The following is a 22,853-nucleotide window of genomic DNA, read 5'->3' as shown; positions in this document are numbered from 1 at the left end:
ACAAGGTTATCTGTTCGCATCAGCGTTGGTTTATATTAACCTAACCCTGAGTATAACCAAGTACTTTATGTGGCCTAAATGTAACAACACATTAACCATAAATGTCATGTGAATAATTCACACATAATGTGAATAGTCACTTGTAGCTGTTTTGCATGGCATTGACGCTGTTTTTCTACTGCCAGAGGTGCCAGATTAGAATGCTAACAGTGGTCATATTGAAAGGCAATAGGTTGGACAACTTGTTGTGATACACAGGCACTTCCACTGGTACTCAAAAGCAGTTCTCATGAACATGCACAGTATATCTCCAGTCCCAGTCCATGCTGCACCAGACAGAAGTCTTGCTGAAGTAATGCAGAGGCAGAGCTGTGACACAGGCTGCCACCAAATAGCCCAGACAGAAGCCTGATAACATCTCAGGTACAGAGACAGCGGTGCCAGACAGACACATCATGTCCTGGATTTTGAGAAAGTTGAGCATAAACAAGAAATATCTTAATATATTGCAGCATAGTCATCTCCACAGTCAAATAATTTGAAATGAATTCCTTCCACCACAACACTGTAAAAGATATAATAGAAGGAAAGATAGACCTCTTCTGGCAGAGGTGTATGCTGCTGCTAGTTAGAAAAGCTCCAAAATCTCCAGCTCCAGTTTTCGGTGCACTTATCTAAGGCAATGGACTTACATCTATCTCTTTTCTCCACTCTTATTCAGTTTCTTTTCTCAGAAAGTGGGAAATGTCCTTTTTCACACTGCTGGATAATGACAACACATATCTTGTGTGGAATGAAGTCTTTCATACTGCACTTTTTTTTTGTGCCACTGTTTGTATTACCAAAATGTGTAACACTGCTTTGGCTTTGGCCCCCTGGTGAGCTCTCAGAGTGGCACCCTCTCTTTTATTCTCTTTGCCTGTTTTATCTGCTCTCTGCAGCACTGTACAACACACACAACTGCCTTCAGAGGAAAATAAAAAAATAAAGAATGTTGCTTTTAAATGGTTTGTTCAAAGCATATTAAGGTTAATTCTCAAAAACATGTAACCACAAATTGCCTTCCATCATGCATACCTCAATTTCTCCTTCGTACTCGGAGGTGTCCAGCAGGGTCACTTTGAAGGGAGTGGTTTTAAGTCGTTTGGAGCCTTTCTGGGGAGATTTGAGGTTTTTGTTTGGGGACATCTTCTCAGACATGTCATCTGTTTCTCTGTGTTCATCCAGATGCTTGGAGTTCTGTTCCTTAACACATAAATATATAAAACAAAGGCAGTCAAAAGACACAGTTACGGATTTCATCTGGCACCGTGGCTTTAATAAATACTGGATTTTAGGCACTGAAAAACAGACATATAATCTGATCTACTAGAAACTGCATTGAATTCCAGTTACTAGACCAATCACTGAATTACAAGACAAAAGAGAAACCTGAAATAAAATATAATCACAGCAGCCATTAGTCATGCTATCCCTAGACATACTTCATAGACTCTTCAGACCCTTTGGAAGACTTGAAGTCTGTGCTTCAGACCAGGCAAAACTGCTGCAATATCAAGAAATACTGTAAGTTGATGAATCCAGATAAACTTCTTAATGATCAGTGTCAGCCTCATTATCTACAAGACCCTAAGGCCTGTTGTAAAAGAGGCAATATGAACAAATGAACTCGTTTTTCTGCCATGTAATGATATTCTCAGCTCAATAAAACACAAGCTTTGGAGCCAGTTGCATCTGCTCTTCACACGTTAAACCTTGTTTTAAGCTAATTTTAAGTTTTAAGATTATTTGAATTAGAACTGGTTGCACAACAAAGATACATAAACGCAGTTCTCACATAGACACAAATTGAACTTGTTAATAATTATTTACATGCAGTATTTGCCAGGTGTGACTGCTGCTAACTAACTGAAAACAGACAAAATTTACGTTACGCTTATATCGTTTAGTCTGAAGAGTTAAGAAAGAAATATGGAATATGGTCGAACATATCTGATCTGAGACTTGATAAAATGCTTTTTAGTAATGATTTAAAAAATGTATTTCACAAAAATTATATATATGCCTCAAAATGACATCATGACTAAATAGCATTGGCTAGGTTAGCATATTAAACTGCATGAATACTATTAAGTCTAAAACAATTTCCATGAATACATAACAAAGTCAGGCTTGTATTTGCAAAGGACTGCCAGTTAAGTTTCATGTATCATTACACCCTTTAAACTGTTTTTTGTTTTGTTTTTTACAGAATTGCAAAGTTGAAAGTAGTATTTCTTACTATTATTAAGAACTTAGGAAGGACTTCCCACATAAACTTCATACTGGATTAATGAATAGCAGGTGCAACTCAATCCAAGTGGAACTTTAGAAACCCATTACAACTTAACTTACATTATAACTTACAATACTAACTAAAAGCTAATAGTTCCTGTATGTATACTTTATACAACCACTGGGAAGTCTGTGGCTTTAGCAGGAATCCATTTGTGCAGTTAGGGCCGTGCTGACCTGTTTGGCCATCTTGATGTCCGAAGCGGAGTCCTGCATGCCTGCTTCTGCTCCCTGCTGTCTGGGAGGACTCCTATCCTGCTCTCTTCACCTCCGACTCAGGGCCTGCCTCTGTCGCTTCAGCAAAGTAACACCAACCTGAGAAGAGACAAGAGCACAGCAAAAAAGTTCTTCAAAATGCCATGTCAAAAGCATTAATGCATGCTTTCTTTCAGAATCAAAAGAGCTGAGATGACAGCAGGCGCTGCAGACGGAGACTGAAAAATTCAGAACATGAAAGCATTCACCCAAAAACAATAATGGCACTAGAGCCAGGATCACACCTTCATTACAAATTCTGAAAGCTGTAGCTTCTTGATACAACACATTTTCCACGGACATAATTCACCTTGCCGTCAAGGACATTTACTTTAATTACAAAATCCCTCACTGAGCCAGATAATGATCAGCTATTTAAGCAAGACAAGCTCCAGCACTAAGATGACGATTACCCAAAAAATGAATTAGTGAATTAGGCCATGAGCGCTACCGTCAGTGCTCATGGCTATCAACAGTGCATTCCTTCAATCAAAAAGGTGTTAAACCGAAAAAACTGACAAGAGTACAAGCACTCATCCATGAGTGGATATGGATGCGTGTAATGCTCCAGTCTGTATCGCTCCATGGTGCAATGGACTGTGTTACTTCCTAAAAGGCATATCAGATATAGTAGCATATATAAGCTCACATCTTAATGTTCTCTTTGATTTGGCTAATAAACATATTTTCAGGCACAACACAAAGATGCACACATTACATCGTAGAAGAGGTACTTTGTTTGAGTTATATAGTATAATGTGTCATTATTCTTTGAGTGTTGTCATTTTCTTTTGTGTGAAGCCACTTCCCCGCAGCCTACCTCACTGACTTCTTCTTCACTTTGGCAATTTATACATTCATCTGGAGATCGGTTGGACTTTTTTGCCTTCACTTGCAGGTTATGTGTGGGTGGACGGAACAGCTGAAAAGTACAGTGCAGCCATTTTTGTCAGTTTAGAGAGGTGTGTACTGTAAGCATTTCCAAACAGGGGCTCACTGAAAAGATATTAAAGATATTAAAGATATGTGATAAAAATGAAATGGGACTTTTCACATGGACACTGCTGGATCAGTTTTGTATTTTAAAAACAGGCCACAGTGTTATATTTACAATACAGTATGTTAAAGCAATAGTTTGTCATTCTGGGAAATGTGTTTATTTCCTTTTTGTTGCAGAGAGTTAGACGAGAAGATATAACTCTCATATCTGTCTGGTATATATGGGGCTGCAGCTAGGCAATGGTTAGCTTAGCTAATATCATAAGAGCTAGAAACAGGAGGTAAACAGCTAGCTTGTCTCTGTCCAAAGCTAACCACCAACCAGCACCTCTTACATTCACTAATTAACATGTTATATGTTGTTTGTTTAATTCGTATGAAAAATTAAATAAAAGAAAGTGAAGTTATAAAAGTGAAACGTTTTTATGGGGTGTTGTGTGTCAGGCTATTTACTGGACAAGAGCATTAGCTTCCTGAAGTCTGCGCTCATTGCCTTACACCCTCACAGCGACAACAGGACTTCTTGTTTTAACTCTGGTTTTCGTATGGATTAAAAAAAATGATATATGGAATGTATTAGTGAGCTTTTGAGGTGCTACTGGACGGATTTTGGTAGCTTTCAGACAGAGCCAGGCTAGAAGTTTCCCCCTGTTTCCAGTCAGTATGCTAAGCTAAGCTATCCTGAGTGCACTATGTTTACCATTAGCCAAATGGTATGATATATGATGATTTAAGGACTGTACTCTTCACTTCAAATAAAATGCTGATTTATTCTGTTTGCATGATCATTTAATACCTGAGTCATGTTTGTTGTGACAGACTTTGTTTGAAGAGCTTAGAAAAGTATTTGTTCAGAGGAAAGTTTTGTGTAATAATTTATATTCTCTTCTGACAAGGCTTGTTTGGCTACTGCAACTGTATTTTATGTCTTATAAGCCCACATGGGCAGGGAACTTTTATGTGCAATGCAAAAAAAAAAAAAAAGACATAGTGTGCATTACATTGTTGTATGTTAAGGAGAGACTGGCTTCTCTGCCTCCGCCACAATAGATTTCTCTCTGTATGATTGTAAAATTTCAGTGGGAAGTGAATTAATAATGAAGCCTTTGCTCTGTGATACCAAAGACACAAAGACATTACTGTGAATTATACGAATACACAGAAAATTTCCCGCTGTTGAAATCCATTGTGGAGATAAAATTGTCCCTTTTTGGCCACGGAAAGAAAAAGAAGCTACTATCAAAACACAGAGTACCCTGTGGATAGATAGTTTTGTGTTCCAGAGTGGATTGTATTATAACCTAAGATGAGAAAGATGCTTATGACCCTTGAACATGTTCTTCTGTGACCTTTTACAGAAGAAAGACAAGGTACATAATGTGAGAACATATATCCTCAGTGGGATCTGGAATACAGCCTGTGTATTTTTTCCCTGGCTCCCCAGACAATACTCCAGGACCTTGTATATAATCTGGTCAGTATATGACCCTGGAGGTCTCTCTGCCCACGAGTACCAAATCATATCAACATATTGCACCCGGGAGTTGTGGGCGATCATGGCTGACGACTGAGGCTGGAACACAACCGGTTCACACTGGTTCGCCCACTTCCCAGCCAGGGAAGGTCTTGACATATTGCACGTGGTTAAAGGAGTGTGAAACCCGCCCCCCCTCACTCCTCCTCCTCCACCTCCTCTACTGTGCTATCACAACTGTCCCATTACTTACAATCACAGTGATTTGACAGAAATAAATTCCCTTCCTTGGGGACAAAAATGAAGCATGCAGTGGTATGTCCACTCAGGGCCTCATTTCTCTCTTGCAGTCTCAACCAGCTGGGCACTGAACTATAGGTTGCTAAATAAATTTTCCCTCACTGGCTGAATCGTGGATTTGACTGCCAAGTAAACTTCCTGATTGGAGAGGAAAAGCTCCGCCGGGTATCGTGTCCTGATGGCGAAGGAACAAAACACTCAGCGCCGCCATGTCTTTCTGTTATCGCGTACGCCTCCCGGTCCGATTCAGTCAAGCTGAAAATAACGAGCGTCTCCCATGTGTGCATTACAGGTGCACACTTTCTCATTCTGTCCAAGTCAAACAGAAGCTGACGTCCCCCCTCACTTAACATCCATCTGGGCTACATGACACAACGCATTCATCTACAGCCCTGTGTGTGAATATACCTCGGCTGTGCTGTGTTCACGTGAACAAATTATCTGAAAACAGCTCCAGTCTAACCATTTCTGGTCCCCACTGTGGGCATTTTTCACTTTGGTTCTGAACACATTAACGAGCACACAGCCAACCGTGACACATTTTCTAACCATACCCAAATCGATAGTTACTGTTGCTCTGAAGTGGTCATAAAAGATTTGTACAATACATGTCAGCCAGTAATGAAAAAGCCCTTCGAGGACACATGCACTCACGTACACACAATACGCAAATACAAATCACATGTGGTAAATGGGTTCCCTCATTGAGACGTCTTCTCATGAAATCAGATTAATTGCCAAATTAATACAGATTGATGTCATGGAGCGAGGCAGCAGAGCCCTGCAAATGCTTTAATTTCCTGTAACAGACTATTACCCACAATCGCCTCTGTCGACCCTGCGACCGACACCTCCACAGAGGAGAAGAAAGCACCGTACAGTGCAGGAATACACTCCGTGTTTCCTTTGTTGTGCATCGTGTGCAGTTCACTGACAATGTCTGTCTTTGATATCTCTCATCAGTAATAATGATTCATCACAGAGAAAAGCACATTGTTTCCTTGGAGGGTTATGAAACGCAACTCTTCCCTAACAAGCACAGCCTTTTCCCTTGTTCCTCCTTCCCTCTTTCTCTTTCTCCTCATTCTCATCAGAGGTAAGCTTTAATCTAAGTGAGGCAAGTGGAGGGAGAGTGAGAGACGGAGCACGCATGTCCGTGGAAGAGAACTGGCTCAGCTCCTAGATGCAGTTGCCATGGTAACAGCATAGAGTACTCTTTTGTTTCACACACCCGATCGTCTCTCTACTCAGAGGAGTGACAGAGAATCAGGGAGACGAACTGAACAAGGAGGGAAGATAAGAGGCCAAAAGATGAGGCGGCCAGAAAGACAGAAGGATCAAGGATAAACTGAAAAGATAAGGAATGACAAGAGGGAGGAAATAAGCTGATGTGGCATCGCGACTCAGAGGGAATGTCACATAGCCTCCCCTCTGTTTAGCGGTGGAGGAGCTGCACACAGCTGCATACAGCTGCACACAGGGATGGATGGGGAGTTAGAAGCAGAGATGCAGGTCGCTGCTGCTAACCTCCTTCTACCAGCAAACATAACCTGCTCCTCATCTGAGCCATGACAGTGCACCATCATCTTTACTTGGCCAATACACAACTCTAATTCCACTGTACAATCCATCAGCTCTGCGGTCTTAATCAAATTTAGCCATTAGCATGCACTGAGCACACAATGCAGTCGAGTAATCACAAAGAGCGCCGCACTGGCAAAGGAGAAAGAGAGAACAAAATAGCGACTACAGTGTATCCCCTTACTGGCCTGTGAATTATTTGCAATATAGCCATGTGAGTGAACACACAGGTCTGCAGCTACAGACATCATTCAGGACTTGTGTGTGGAGCTTGCAGTTTAGTTAGACTTGCGTTAACAGAGCACTCAACTCAACAACAACTGGTTGTAAATGATGTACAGGGATAGAAGAATGTGGTCAGTGTGAGACCAAATTATTGAAGTACAAAGAATGCACAGTATCTCTGTTGGATAGTGATGGTATACTGTATGGAGAGAATTTTGTTCCTTTATTATTCAATCAAATAGAATAGATTTGAAACCAAAAAAGAGATTTGAGAGCAAAAAAGAGTAAGTGGCAATCAAAACATTTTTTTTTTAGATCGAAAGAGAACAGGTTGCAATGGAAAAAAAATATGAGAGAACATATTTCTTCAACTTCAATCAAAACTAATGTTTGTAAGTAAAAACATACGACCATTTTGCTTATTAATCAGTCCTCTTTGCTTGCGAGTTCTAAAGTTTTGCTTGCAAATTCAACTGCACTTGATGGGCGGGGCCTACGCTGGTGGACGAGAGAAGAGTTTCTATTGGTTGGTTTGACTGGCTACGTCTTCTGCATTACACCCACTTCTCCCCTGTGCTGCGCTTTAGCCTGTTGCTCTTGAAACGTTTCCCATAAGTAATGAATTGCGCTATATATCGTTGGCTACAGCCTGCCGTACATTCACAACAACAACAACAACAACACAAGTAATGAATTATAATGCCCTGCTGCTGCAAGCACACTGATTAGCAGCAACATGGTTGTCTCTGCTGTTCTATGTGGCGAATAATTTAACAAATTCATGCACATATTTCTAACCAGCCAGCATTACTGGTCTATACAGGAGCAGCTGCGTCAGACGGTCCGACTTAAATGACACTGAATGATGCTTCTGACCTCAGAGATGTACAATGTGTAGGCTACAGAAGAGAAACGCAAATTTCAGCACCACTGATCTGTATAATCAGACCAAAAGACATGTCCTGTGATTTTAATTATTCACCACGTGTGTTTGTTGACATTAGAACAGCTGTAGAGAACGGGAGCCGGGAGGAGTAGCGGCAGCCCGCTACACAGTGGAAACTGGCACCGCGTTCAGCGGTAGTTTAGTAATCCAAGGTAGTACTGTTGTGTAGGAAGCATGACGTTTTGGCACCGCGAGTACCATGCAACACTAAATGTTTCAATCACAGCCCTACGTTGTATACACCTCCCTGTAATTCACTCACTCATTAGGATACTCTGCTCAGGCCGTGACTAGCAGAGACAACCATGTTGCTGCTGATCAGTGTGCTTGCAGCAGCAGGGCATTATTATTCATTACTTGTGTTGTTGTTGTTGTTGTTGTTGTGAATGTACGGCAGGCTGTAGCCAACGATATATAGCGCAATTCATTACTTATGGGAAACGTTTCAAGAGCAACAGGCTAAAGCGCCCGTGTAATGCAGGAGACGTAGCCAGTCAAACCAACCAATAGAAACTCTTCTCTCGTCCACCAGCGTAGGCCCCGCCCATCAAGTGCAGTTGAATTTGCAAGCAAAACTTTTGAATTTGCAAGCAAAGAGGACTGATTAATAAGCAAAATGGTCGCATGTTTTTACTTACAAACATTAGTTTTGATTGAAGTTGAAGAAATATGTTCTCTCATATTTTTTTTCAATTGCAACCTGTTCTCTTTCGATCTCAAAAAAATTTTTTTGATTGCCACTTACTCTTTTTTGCTCTCAAATCTCTTTTTTGGTTTCAAATCTATTCTATTTGATTGAATAATAAAGGAACAGAATTCTCTCCGTAATACTGGAGATAAAAGTGATTTTCAATTACAGGCATAGAAAACTAAAGTCCTGTCCCGCTCCAGGGCTTGAGTTCAAATGCAGTTACAAAGTGGCAGAAGTTATTTCAATCGTCCAGGTTTCCAGGGATAAAACTGTTTATTTTCTACAAAGACTATGGTAGGTGAATGATAGTTGGAGCACCTCCTAGGCTTGATATGAAACTCTTCTGGTTCAAACAAAACATCCACCCTACAAGCTTAAAACGCCATTGTGTGCATTGCTAACAGAAAGCTCAAGTTAACTGTACTCTTTGTAGAAACCTGATAATAAGTTCATTCAGTCTACATTCTGGGTCAATTTTGGATGATTTCATCAACGATGGTGCTGTGTTTTCTTCCCACTCCCAAAAAAAGCATTTAGAATTTTCTGACATGTGCATCTGATTATCTTCATCAGAGGCTGAGACTCTACGTATTTGGAGCAGACTGCCATACCAAAGTGATGTAAACAAGACCAGGCATGCGGAGTGATGGATTACATGTAACTGAGTTATGTAATCAGGATACAAAAAAAGGTAACTGTAATCCATTACAGTAAAAATAGGGATTGCTTAGCAGGGTTACAATTTTAAAATACATTAGGTTTTTTTTTTTTAAATAGACTGAGCACACTGAAACCATTTTCCATTTTTTCCTTTTTCTTTTCTAAGGTGACATTGTTCTGTTGTCTTATAGAATACACTTCTTATTAACATTTCTTTTCTCTTGCTTTTATTCACATATTTGGTGTTGAGATAATTCAAAAGTAACGGAAAGTATTTAAGTAACATTACTTTAATATTGTGATACTTATTGACTCATTTAATAATAACAGTTAATTAGTCATTTTACTTGATTACATTTTAAAGCAACCATCCCAACCCTGAACAAGACTCTACAGCCACACTAGCAGCTCTGTGAGGCTATATTTATGCACAACCAGTGCTTTGAGCTAAATTTTAGTGATAGTGATAAAGACATGTAAAAACATATTCTTCACCGTCTTTTTTTCTATCGTGCTTATATACTGACATTTAGCTAATTAGCACTAAAACAAAGTACTGCAGAGGCTGATGAAAGGGTCATTAGTTTAGCAGGTACCTGGTCATAAACCAAAGTAGTGGACAGTTAAAGTGAGATTGCAGATTGCATAAACTCACCTCACCCTCCCCTTCCAAGCGTGAATGGACCTATCTAAACCCAGTGTTTGATTTGTCCATTCTGGGCTACTGTCAAACCTTCAACATGGCGGACTCTTTAGATAAAAACAGCTCATTCTAAGGTAACAAAAACACAATGATTCTTATATTCAGGTGATTATACATTAATGAAAATGTACCTATGAATATTAGATAAAATTCCTGCCAATAGATCCTCCTAAATATTACACACTGGACCTTTAACATTTTGACCTTATGATGGAATTAGAGCTGCACAATTAAATAAATATGTAAATAATAATAATAATAATAATAATAATAATAATAATAATAATAATAATAATTAAATGTTCTCCAGTCTTGTTCTGCAGATTTAAGGAAACATTTGGCACAGACACCAACAAATGTCACATCATTATGATTTTCATAACTGTCTGAAAAAGTGAAAATGAAAGTTATAATGCAAAACTGCTCATTCCTTCTCTAAACGTGAATCATCAACATCTGTCATTATCTGTCAAAATAATGCGACAATAATACTTTTTTTTACCATATTTTGCAGCCCTTGATGGAAAGTCACCAAAATGATTACTACAGTATTTATTCTGAGACGGAAATGAGTATCTGTACCAAACTTAATGGCAATCCATTCAGAAGTAATTAATAACGTTTCACTCAAAACCACAAATCTCATCCTCATGGTGGTACTAGAGGAAGAGTCAAGGGGATCACAAATGGAAATTTTCACAGGGAAAAACTTGCATAACCAGCAACTGCTCCCATTTCACATCTCTATAGTACTGACTCCACATGTGTTTTTGCATGAAGCGTTTCTTTCTAACAATGTGATACTGGAGTTTTATGTCCGTTTAAGTTCAGTGGGAATCTGCTACCGTACTGGGCAGTAAACTGTAAACACCTCATCATGTTGTCAACAACTCTGGCTCTTCCTCCTAGAGTCTCGGCCCCACTGATCCACGACACGCTGCAATATGTCAGTGACAGTTCATACAGTCACTCAGAGAGAAGGATGGGAGACCCAAGGACACAGCTCTCATTCACCAACATCACACATATGGCCTGTCATACGCACTGACAACTACAATGTAACACTGATGGAAGCCACTCAGGCATCACCCACAGCAATGTTTTTTTACAAAGCACAGTGTGTTAGGAGATGCTGTGTGTTTGCCCATCTGGTGGTATGACGACCATGCAACCCTACACCTCTCCAGCCCCCTCGCTACTCTGCTAAGTTTCCTGGGTGAGCCCCCGCCGATGGTCGGTGACAGATGAAGCCTGAGCGGAAAGACAGTACAACCACAACAACTGCATGACTCTTCAAGCTTCACATTCCTGCAATACATCTGGAATCATCCTGCGAGAGAAAATACCACGTTTCCCCATAGAGCTGTAGTAATAACACCTGCTCGCCTTCCTCTAAGCAGACTATATATCTGAACACAAAAGTCTGGCTCTTGGCTAAATTAAAGGTGCTCGCTCTCAGATGATTATCAACACACACAGTCACGGACAGAGAGCAGAATTAGCAAGTCAGGCTCGGCATAAATTGCTGCAGAGACATCATTCTGTCACAGTGCACCTAATGGAAGCTGACCTTTCTCATGCAGTGCTGGAGACCACTGGTGCATGCACGAGGTGGGACGTCTCACCGCTGACAGGTCCGTCCCTGAAGCTGCCAGGCGCTGTGCCCCGCGGGGACTACAGATGCAAAGTTTCTTCCCCCACACACTTATTCCATCGCTCCCCATCCCCCTCTCACAGCTGATAGTGGGATAAATGAGCAAAAGCAGCGTAGCTAAAGGGGAATTGAGAACATGCTAACTGGAGATTCGAGCAGGGAAATGAGGACGTGGGTGTGGGAGCACATGGGCGGTTGTACAGGCACTATCATGAACCTCGGGGGCAGGGAGACATGGTGGCAAGACGAAGCTTGTCGGATTGTAAGTGCACTGTCAAAGCTGTGTTGAATTCTTAGAACCATAAATATGACACGCAGATCCATGCTACTTAAAGGCATTACCCTTCAAATGTTTGTGTTTGAAATATTTCCTTTTGTCCCTTGCGAGTGTTCAGGCTACAATTGTCAAAGTCTCTTCCAAGACAAGTCTTCCAGCAGTTTTTGTTTCTTCTCACCGCCCACTTTATGTCTGAATAATTATTATTTCATGGCACAGGCTCAAATTCTCTTCACCAAATGGAAATAATTCACAGATATTTTTTTCGGCTCGCCTAAAAATGAAAACTACACAGTTTGCTCTACTTTTGTCCCATCACATGCATACAATATGTTGCGTATAAATTAACCTTGAGGCTAACGCTTTCAGATGCGAGCATATGTGCCTCCCTGTTTATCAGTTCCTGTCAAAAAATTGCTGTCACATTCTCAAAAGGCCAGTGTGTAATTGTCTCTGTGTGAAGCCTCCGCTGTGCTCCAGTTAATGAGAGACTGTCACAATGGTTGCACATCCCAAACCAGATTCTCCACTCCTCTATAATCTGTGAGCGGGAAAATTATTTCCTGTTGCTTAGAACCACAATTACAGATGGTTCTTGGCTTCGGTGAAGTGCTGATGACAAAAACAACAAACAGGTCAGTGCGGTTCCAATAATGTGGCACTCAGTCACTTTGGTGCCTGGATGGAACTACTCGCAAGGGTATTTACTGTTTAGTGTAGCCAGCTGTGTTGATCACAAAAAAAGATAAGCATTGTTAAGATGCTGACAATATATGTTAGCCTAGCAACTGTCAGCAGGCAGCCTGATAGAGCTAGTTATTTATGAATACATACATCAGTTAAAGTCCCCTCTCCTGCCACTTTAAAGCACGCTTTCTATTTAGTTCACAAGTTCAGACCTACACTCTAAAACAAGATACTTCAGAGGCCTAAAACTCACCAGATTCCCAGACAAGATGTTGTTTGTTCTCCATTAGGCGAGGGGAGCTCGACTGTGCCGTAGTTCAAGTCAAGCTGTCAATAAATCCGCATCTCTCAACAATTTTAAACATGACTCGGTTGATGACCCAAACTGCTTGAAGTTTTGCCTCAGCACGGCGAGCACACTTACTCTCACCCTCATTTTCCCTTTCCCTTTGAAGAAATACACAAACACACATCATCCCACGCAACATGCTCTCACTTTCCCTTTGATTTGACTTTATGCATTAGGTCTATATTAATTTAGTTTTCTTATGTATACATTTCATATTTATTATAACACTTTTTTTGTTGCAGTTTTCATACTTTGTTTCTTTGGCTGTGATGTGTTTACAGGGCCTCTAGCTTTTCTTCTCGCTGCCGTACTGTTTTGCACTGTTTACTGTACTTTGTCATTATGTTTGTTTTTATGCAGAAATAAATCATCTGCCTTGCTATCATTGTGAAAGCAGTCATTGAATGCAGGAGTATTTGTTGACAACACAGGCTGTCATTTATGCCCCTGTCAGACATGCACCTTGACGTAATGACAATATGACACTGATACCATACATCAGTTATATTGAATAAGCCAACAAAAAGTCCCTTGGTTTGCTCTTTATGCGTGTACTTAATTTTCTGCTGCTGAAGCTGTTGCATTAAATCTGGATTACCAGATTTTTTTGGCGACCTGAGTGAAATGCAATAAACTGGTAACTTTTGAAATATTATCACATTATAAAGTTGAGATGGTGAGCGTGTTAACAGTTGTCTATTTACATATCCAGAAGACATGTAGCAACATTAGCATTCATTTGGAGTTTTGGCCAGGTTTATGGCAACTCAACAAAAGTCCAATATTAATTCTACTTTCTGCTCTGATTTGCTCTCCACTAACACCTGACAGCTAAATGCTGTGCTAAATTCACCAACTAATTGCCAACTGTTTTGGTGCAGGACAGCTATCGTACAGTGGATTTATCAGAGCTTTAAATTATTTAAATGAAAAGAGCTGCTTGCTGTGGCTGGAAACAATGCTAATGACAGCTGTAAGAGTAAACCAAAACAGTACAGCTGCGGGTCGTAAAAACCAAAACAATGAGCTCAGAGACACTACGTAGGGCTGAAGGGAACTGCTGAGTTTGGTAATAATTCTCTGTGGCCTCATCACAACAAGCAACCCCTGTCACGTTACTTATGATCGTTTTTTTTCTTTTGTTCAGATTCAACTTTCAATAGGTGCAGCTTTAATGTGAGCACATTCAATTAAGAACTGCAAACAATCTTCCTCGTTGATTATTTTCCAACACACTTATGTTCTTCAGCAGTGGTGCCAAATATCGATCAAGCATTGGCTCTCTTTCCAAGAGTCCTGTCATGTCTGAATAAAGCCTTAACAAATAAGACGTGAGAGACACCTACTGTACGTCTGAATGACCAAAAGCCATCACTTTAACAGACAGATGAAGCCAATGTAATTACATATTCATTGTAGAGGCATGTCTCAGCTCTACCTCTCTTTATTTACCTTTAGGACAACTTACTGCATTGGTGTAATGCACTGTTTAGAATTAACACTGGGTTGTATTGATAAGGCGTTCATAGGTGTGGGCCTGTCTTGACCAGGTCTCACTTTGAAAAGAGATTAAAATCTAAAGGGACTTCCTGGTTAAATAAAGGTTAAATAAATGAATCAATAACGGATAATACACAGCACAGTCATTCGTTCATGCCATCACACTGTTCCTGGATATACATATATATCTGTTTGAATCTCTCCAGTCCATAGTAACAGTGAGATAAATACCTCAGTCTGTTGTGAAATCCATCCCTTCCAACTGGGAAGTTGCAAGTCTTGCCTCATGACCCTGTTGTAAGCACTGACACAATACCTACTTTGTTTCCCACAGTGCTGCAAGGCTCAGATTAGTTTTCCTTTTTAGTGGAAAACTGATCTGCACAGGGTTTCTTTAAAAATACTCTTTACTGTACTTTGAACGAGAGCCTCATTTTGCTGAATTTCCAATGACAAGTTGTGAATGTGTTTCTAGGGGGCAAAAAACACTTTCATCTTTTTGTGATGTTTTCTTCATACTTCTTCTCAACACACAAATATTGCTTTTATTTATTGTAGATTTCAGTACTGCGTCTGTCCTGCCCATGAAAATGACAATGAAGCCCTATGTTAACCTGCTTATGCATAATATTATGCAAATGGTCATGCTCAACTGCATTTTGCAAGCGCATGTCCTTCTAACAGAGTTCATCAGAAAGAGCTGTCCTCTGTGGGAATAAATCCAGAGAAACAAGTCAGCTACAAGCCTTGGATAAGGACACAGCTAACTGCCTCCTAACACTGAGCTGCCATTTATATACACAGCAGATCACCTCGAAGGTGGTTTTTCCAATTTCCTTTCACCCTTAGAAGTCGTAGAGAACGCCATAAATCAACAGGAAAATGGTGGGTGTCAGGGAGGCCCTCACAGCAGGACTCATCTCTTCACAGGTCACACTGAGTTATGGTCACACTGCTTTACTGTATTTATCTCAGGGGATCCAGATGGATAAGGTGGTAATGCACTAGAGGTATTGTTGGGATTCCCATGAGCAAACCTGGAGCATTTTTCTTTAAATCCCATTGAATTTGGTCATCAGTGCAGCATTTATTAGAATTTGTCAAAATACACCTACTACTGGAGAAAAATACAACGATTTTTCACTGAGAAGCTCTTTTTACGGTAACCTTTCTGAGGTAAGAGAGACGGAAGCAAAGGCTGCTGTCCTCAACACAGCACTTATATAAATGTTAGTGGCAGCAGACTTTCACGAAAAACTCATCACAACGACACTGCAGTGTGCTCCGATGGGAACAATTCAGAAAACTTAAGAGGGTTGCTGGACGCAAGCTATTCTGGCACAAATGGGCCTCCTGCTAGCTCCCAGCAGCAGCACTCTCTGCCAGCTGAACACATCCTGCTGCTGCCCAGCTAGCTAGAGCAGCACTCAGCTGCTGCTGGCTAATGGACTGCTTAAAGTGAGAGGAGGCAGAGCGATTGCGGGCTTGTGCATCAGCATGGCTGGCATGCTGCAGGTGCAGACCAGCGCCACACAAAGAGGCAGCGGCTGGAGTGCATGACTCAGTGGAGTGAGTGTTTGTTTGCTTGCCTACGTTCTTCCCCGCCTTTTCTCCACACAAACACACACACACACACACACACACACACACACACACACACACACACACACACACACACACCGGGCCTAAGCTTTTCCATCATCCGAGCACACTCCAAAATATGTTGGCTACTGGCCGATTCACATTCTCTCTGCCAGGATGCAGAGACTGAAGCTGTGGCATGGCTATCTAAGGCTCCTCCACATGCACGCAAAATACCGCAGTGCCACGATGGTGTGAGGAGAGGACACACAGGCGAGAGGGGAGAGGAGACGGCGTGTGCGGTAACAAATTACAGCACTGATCGACAACCAAGAGACTGTTTCACACAAAATACTGTGGCAACACAGCCTACAGCATCACCCACTGTCCCTATCATGGCCCATTTGAAGCTTGTTCCCCGGTGCCCATGGGAGAAGGTGGCACAAGGCCACACCATATGGTATTCTATGTGGCGGGCTGCAGCACTCTGCGGGAGAGCTGTGCTGTGAAAGGAAGGAACTTGTCCATTGGACCAATTAATGTCTCTCTGATCAGGGAGGTTTTTTTCATAAGCGGGCCAGAGACCCTTCCCCACAGAGCACCTTTGCCAGGCCGCTCAAACGAGCAAAAAGGCACCCCGCTTTACATGTAAAACAGATGGTGGTTGGTGATCCTGACTGCAGATGAAGACACGGGGTCTAGAAGTTACATTTTCTCTCTCCCCCTTGCTCTCTTTCCGTTTCTCCCCCGATGCCCTTCGTGATCTGATAGGCCTGGAATAATAAGCAGTTAGCGTGTTATCTGCTAACAGCTCCATTACAGCACGCAGATAAAGCTGCACTGATCTCAGCAGGTGCAACCCAGCAGCTAGCGCTCAGTAATAACAGTGGAAGCCGTCACAGTGACATGTAATTATCAAATGCGGAGGTTGAGACTAGCTTTAAAAAATCATCAGAGCATCAGGGTCCTAATATTAGCTTCAGCATGCTTAGCATTTATATTAGGGTTGAATTGATAACGCAGTCACCAGGTGGCGGGCACCCTGTTGTCAACTGGTCATATTGGATGTCATTTTCCCACATCACACGCAGACATAGTGAAGGACATGAATTCAGAACAGTTTGTTTTTGATGTTTTACATTATGTAATGAAACCGACAAGGAATAAAGCTGCAAAGCGTTCCGTTCAGTCACTTTTTTAAGCTTTACAGTGTAGCACAAGGCATACATGGCTCCTTATATTCAGTCATTAAAAACATAGATAAATAAATAATCTAGAAATGTATCTGTGTTCATTTTTATGACTATAATCGGATTTAAATAATACCATTTGTTCTGCAAATACCACAGATGGGCCAGATGTAATAAGGTTTTTGCAAGTTTTTCAGGCACAGATGTGTGACGCATTTGATATTCTTTTATTTTTTTCACAGAAATCTAAATGTCAGCAGACAAAGAGTGAGCACACCACAGATGTGACTAGGGAGCTGGACTGAATCAGTTAACTAAAAATAAATGATTAAAACAAAATGGATGACTAAAAACAAAGTAAGCAATAACAACAACTGACAATGGAATATCTGAAGATTTCATAAAAGCAAATAGACAGGGGACAGGGCGTTGTGATTTGTGTTCATTAAAATTAAACTTGAACGTCACGTTCAGTGAACTGTGAAATCACTACAGGCTATAACTGCACAGTTAAGATAAGACATTTACAGTTGCACATTTACCTCTACCAAGGCATAAGCCGTATCAACAACATCTCCACGCTCCACATGCTCTGAGCTCTCTCTATCAGCTGAGGCTTTTATTCTTTCAATCCTATCTTTTGTTTTTATTTAAACGTTATCATCTTTAAGATTTACATTAAATAAAACCTCTTGTTTGATACTGTTTATGGTTGGATTCTTCTTTGTAATACCCATTCAATGTATGTATATTCAGTAATTATCTCTATAAAGTCATTGTTATTGGTAGTGGCAGAGTCCGCCATACCCAGGCACAGTCACAGAAAAATGATTCAGCATGCAATCCAGCGTTACTGTTTGTAATTTTATCTCAGTGATATCAGCCCTACTGTTTCCTGTTCACTCTCCTACAGACACATCAGAGCTGCATTCAAATGTTCAACTGAGAAAACGTGGGGGGGCTTTTATTGTGAAGCAATGTGTTTGTCAGAAATCAGATCACAGTTGCAATCATTATTAACTAACTTCTTTATTAAAACATGAGTTGGTTTGGCAAAACAGATACACCAGTTGCTCCTCTGTTGTATTTCTGACAAAGTAGCTGCTTAAGGAGTGTTTGCTGTAGTATTTAACTGCCCTGGTTGTTACCACAGTAACCATGGGTGTTGCCACATCAACCAGGACTCAAATACCATAGGGATTAAAGCTTTAAAAACACATATAATACATAAACAGGCCAGGTCTATATTATAATTTTTTGAGTAGTAGTAGTAGTAGTAGTAGGTTTTCTCAAATCTCTCTTGCCTTTGTGTTACCTTAAGAGTTTCTGAGCTTGTTATAGAAAGATGTTGTTTAAATGTGCTAATTGGCGCAAAATATTTCCAATCTTTTCAAAAACAAGTGACAGTATCACAATCTCCCTTCATTTCAAACTTTTTCTTCTGGTGGATGTTTTAGCCTCATGATGCCTTACCCTGCTTTTTATTCAACACTAGTCCACTGTCCACACAGCAAACCCCTCTGGCACAAGGAGCATGTATACGAGTGATGGGTCAAAAAGAGAAGTTGAATCTAGACTCTAATTAAATCAGTCATCCAGTACCAGATGGTTCTTCAGCAATCCATACATCTGAACTCTATCCACAGATGGAATGATGCACAGATAAACATGGGCTTCACAAAAGGAGAGCAAATTGTGTGTTTCAGTGTTCTTGTGTGGCTCTGTTACAAAGGTTTACTCTCTATGGTACGAGATTTGCCACGGAGAGCAAAACCTTCGCTGCCATCGATCTGTCCTTCTCAAAGTGTCCTCTGCTGCTTGTCCTTAAAAAGCAACAGAGAGAGAGAGCGGGTTCTGAGCAGCCCGCAGCTCTGTTCAACATCTGTGGCACAATCTGCCAGCGGGCACTGAGCATTTATGCCACAAGGTTACAGAGAAACACAGAGTCAGAGCCGCAGACCATGGGCAGTTAGATGCAGAATATCTGATCACTGAGAAGATGAGAAGCACTCTTTAAATGTGTATCTTTAATGCAGACATTGCACAGAAAGAAAATTGAATGCATTATTTCAAAGGAAGCAATAGCATTTGTTCAATTATGCGGTTATTAGCTGCTAATCCTACTTTAAGGGTGCAAGTGTCTTAATCTATTTACTTTTAGGCAAATTGACTTAAATGTCTAATAGAACGACAAAAGACAAGAAAGGCTGAAAATCCTAACATTTGAGGAACAGTTGGAGAGGCAAATGTTTGTCTTTTTGCTTGATAAATGACTTAAACAATTAAATGATTAGCTAAATTGTCCTTCAATGCATTTTCTGTTGCTGCAGGGATAGAGCAGCTGTGCTTCTGTTGTGGTCCATGGCTGACTAAACTCTGCATTTTGGGATTTTCTCAACACATCCTCGGAGGTGCAAAACAATGGGTATTGTATAGGAAGGGGGGCCAGGGAGACTGCTCCACATCTAATTATTATGCTTCCTTGCATCTCCTCTTTCTTCTTCGCATCTCCCAAAAACCCAACTGAAGATGAGATTGACTCTAAAAGCCCATTTGTTTTCTTCTGCAAATATGCAGCCTGGTTATAACGGAGAGAAAGACTGAGGCTGTTATGTTTCCAACTATTGCTGCACTCAGGCCTCTACTGACTTGATGTATTTTAATCATTAGAAAGCTGAAGTCTAACTTAGTTGCAAGTGCCTGAATAAAGACTCTAATAAAGTCTAAATGTCAACAGGAAACCTTATTATAACTAACTTATTTACATCAAGACAAACAGACAGCAAGCATCCAGCACATTTTACTGATCATTCCGAGTCTTTGTGTCTGGTAGAAATCTTAAAACCTCATTCTGTTTAAGGCAAATTCATACAAAAACCTTGTATATCAAGAGAAGTCTGTTTGCAATATTTTAAGGCAATCGACGCCTTACAGTTTTTAGCTTGCACATTAAAGTGGTATTCATCAGATGTGTGTAAAATGTGTATAGTACAAGAGACGTGTGGCCCAGGGAGGGCACCAGGGAAGGGAAAAGGCATTAACAGAGACACTGTTACGACAGTGGAAAAGTGTTTTTACTCCCTCATGTTAAACACAAGCTCCTGCAGTTTCTACATTTAAGATTTTCACATCTCGGCTACAGATTTTACAACCACACTGACCTCAGAGCAGGTTCAACCTCGCTGCAACAGTCTCCCACACTGGACATACAGGATTCCACTCCTGAAAAAAGCTGTTTCCTGTGGTGATTTCTGACTAAATGAAAGACCATTTATTCACTTCAATTGGATATGTGGAATGTGAAAACAGTCAAACTATCATGACAGTGTCTCACAGTTACTTTGATCGTGGATGAAAGCTAATAATCTAATAAAGAGTTAGACTTTAAGTGTGAGAAAAAATATATCAAAGTAGTGAAAAACACACAACACTCCAGGGAATCTTGTTTTAAATGTACAGGATGGAAACACAACATGAGCCAATGATGGTTTAAGAACAAAATGCCTCTTCGTGTTCAGTGAGTTTAGAATCTGGCCCTTACAAAACACCAACATGTTGACATTTTAATTTGATAGTGTTCCTGAATAACGTGCTTTCTAGTCTGAATTACTGAAAATAAATGATTCTGAATCAAACAGACATCTTGAGAGATGTTTAAAAGGTTCAAGCACCAAAGCGATGCCCAAACTCAATTGAAGAATCAATGAAACTTAACACTTTGGCTGGCACTTGAATATTATTTTCTTCTGCTTTAAGCCTGAGGCGCCCATCATTCAACAAATACAATAAAAAAAACTGTCATTACCGCAGCAATTCCAAGTGATAGAGTCATCCTTGGGCAAGCTGTGGGACACAAGAGCAGTGATTCTGCTTTTATTGACTCTTATGATCTGCAGTTGCACACAGGGAACGCAACAACCTGACAAGTTAAGATGGAATGGGCAGAATTCCCCCTAACTCAGAACCCAATCCCTGTATGAAGGATTCCAAAGCCGCCTTAAGTCTCTTTCCTGCATTCACCACAGAGACAGGCACAGCACGTACTTCTGACCAAGTGCCAGACAGCCTTTTTTTTTTTCAAATAATCTTGTCCTGTTCAAATATTTCACTCTGCCACGTGTTACGGTACATATCAAGTCTATTGTGTCATACTCTAAATTATCAGGAGGAGATAAACAACATTCCAAGTGTAATGCCGGAGGAAGGAATAGTCCATGAGCTGACATAGTTATGCAACGTGACGTTTCTCCATAATTTGACTGAGTTCACACTGGGACACCCAGCACTCTCCTCACTGCGTCCATGAACATGCATTCCTACTGGGAAATTACACAGGGGAGTTTTTCAAGCACACACACATACACACACACTAAAATATACACACAGCACAGCCAGGTTCTGGAGCTAAAGCAACCAAACTCTTGTTCACTTTGCAAACAAACAACACGCACACATCAGTGAGGGCCCACACACTTGGACAGACATGACCTTGTTGCTGCAGATTACACACACAGGCAAACACACGCACACACACATCAGCTACTGCATTGTGTTTATATGAATCCACCAATGCTCATCCAATCGCTGTTATCCTCCCACTAAGGGCATGCCAAGACCCACTGCGGCACAGGAAACTCTCAGCATCTGTGTGTGTGTGTGTGTGTGTGTGTGTGTGTGTGTGTGTGTGTGTGTGGAGGGGTGGGTGAAGATGTGCACTTCTTTTTAAGCAGCCCTTTCTTCCTTCCTGATGTGCTTTGCAATGACTGACAAGTCCAGTATGAAAGTCAGTAATAAAATACACAGGGAAAACATAGCATATAAAACTAAAATGACATTTAGTTGTTGGCATAGGATTCTTTTTCAAAGGAGTTAGCCTGGGAAAAGTCAACTTCAAAAAGTTTTTTACAGAAATATGTGTAAATGTAGCTCACATTGAGGAAGCTAAATGCAAAGCTATTAAGTTTAAATACAAAAAGAATGTACTGAAAAGTTGAACTGGGAGATTACAGCAGCTGTTCACTACCCACCACAATAAACTACTAATGAGCTAGCTACTAGCTAACTGTCTGAAAATGATATGACGCTATCAGCTAATGCTAAGTCCACTCTATCTTTTCAAACATCAAAATGATTCACATGGTGTTTCTTTTATTACAAATCAGTCTTTAGTGAGTAAATATAGTAGTAGCTACAGAGGCTAGCACACACAGTGTCACCAGACACAGCCAGTTTCATTTTGTTGTTTAGCTAACTCACACAATTTACATTAATTAGCTCAATTTGGTCACACAGTTGTCATTATCTGATGAAATCTTTGGTGGCCCAATAAATATTTTACTTTAAAAGCTTGTTAACAATGTTAGGTATGATTCAATTATGGCTCTTGCTTCAAATTGCAATTCGAAAGAAATAAACTATAAAATGTTCAACCTTTGTATAAGACTTCA

General features: G+C 40.6%; 1 protein-coding gene across 13 annotated transcripts in view; it reads right to left on the bottom strand.

Annotated features, from left to right (window-relative positions):
- Positions 1-22,853, bottom strand: part of LOC127372612 (band 4.1-like protein 1) — an 80,745-nt gene that overhangs the window by 34,467 nt on the left and 23,425 nt on the right. For 11 of the 13 annotated variants that reach the window (XM_051416521.1, XM_051416528.1, XM_051416525.1 and 8 more), the window contains exons 2-3: positions 2,512-2,649; positions 1,078-1,245 (exon numbers count right to left, since the gene is read on the bottom strand). In XM_051416521.1, the coding sequence (XP_051272481.1) occupies positions 1,078-1,245; positions 2,512-2,550 (207 nt within the window). In that variant the 5' untranslated portion in view covers positions 2,551-2,649. Of the gene's footprint in view, positions 1-1,077; positions 1,246-2,511; positions 2,650-11,738; positions 11,990-22,853 lie in introns of those variants that run through there. The other 2 variants (XM_051416522.1, XM_051416524.1) reach the window with 2 other exon arrangements.

Source organism: Dicentrarchus labrax, unplaced genomic scaffold, assembly GCF_905237075.1.
Source record: "Dicentrarchus labrax unplaced genomic scaffold, dlabrax2021, whole genome shotgun sequence".
NCBI classification, from domain to species: domain Eukaryota; kingdom Metazoa; phylum Chordata; class Actinopteri; family Moronidae; genus Dicentrarchus; species Dicentrarchus labrax.
The sequence above is the reverse complement of the archived record's forward strand: the minus strand, read 5'-3'. Positions and strand labels throughout refer to the sequence as shown.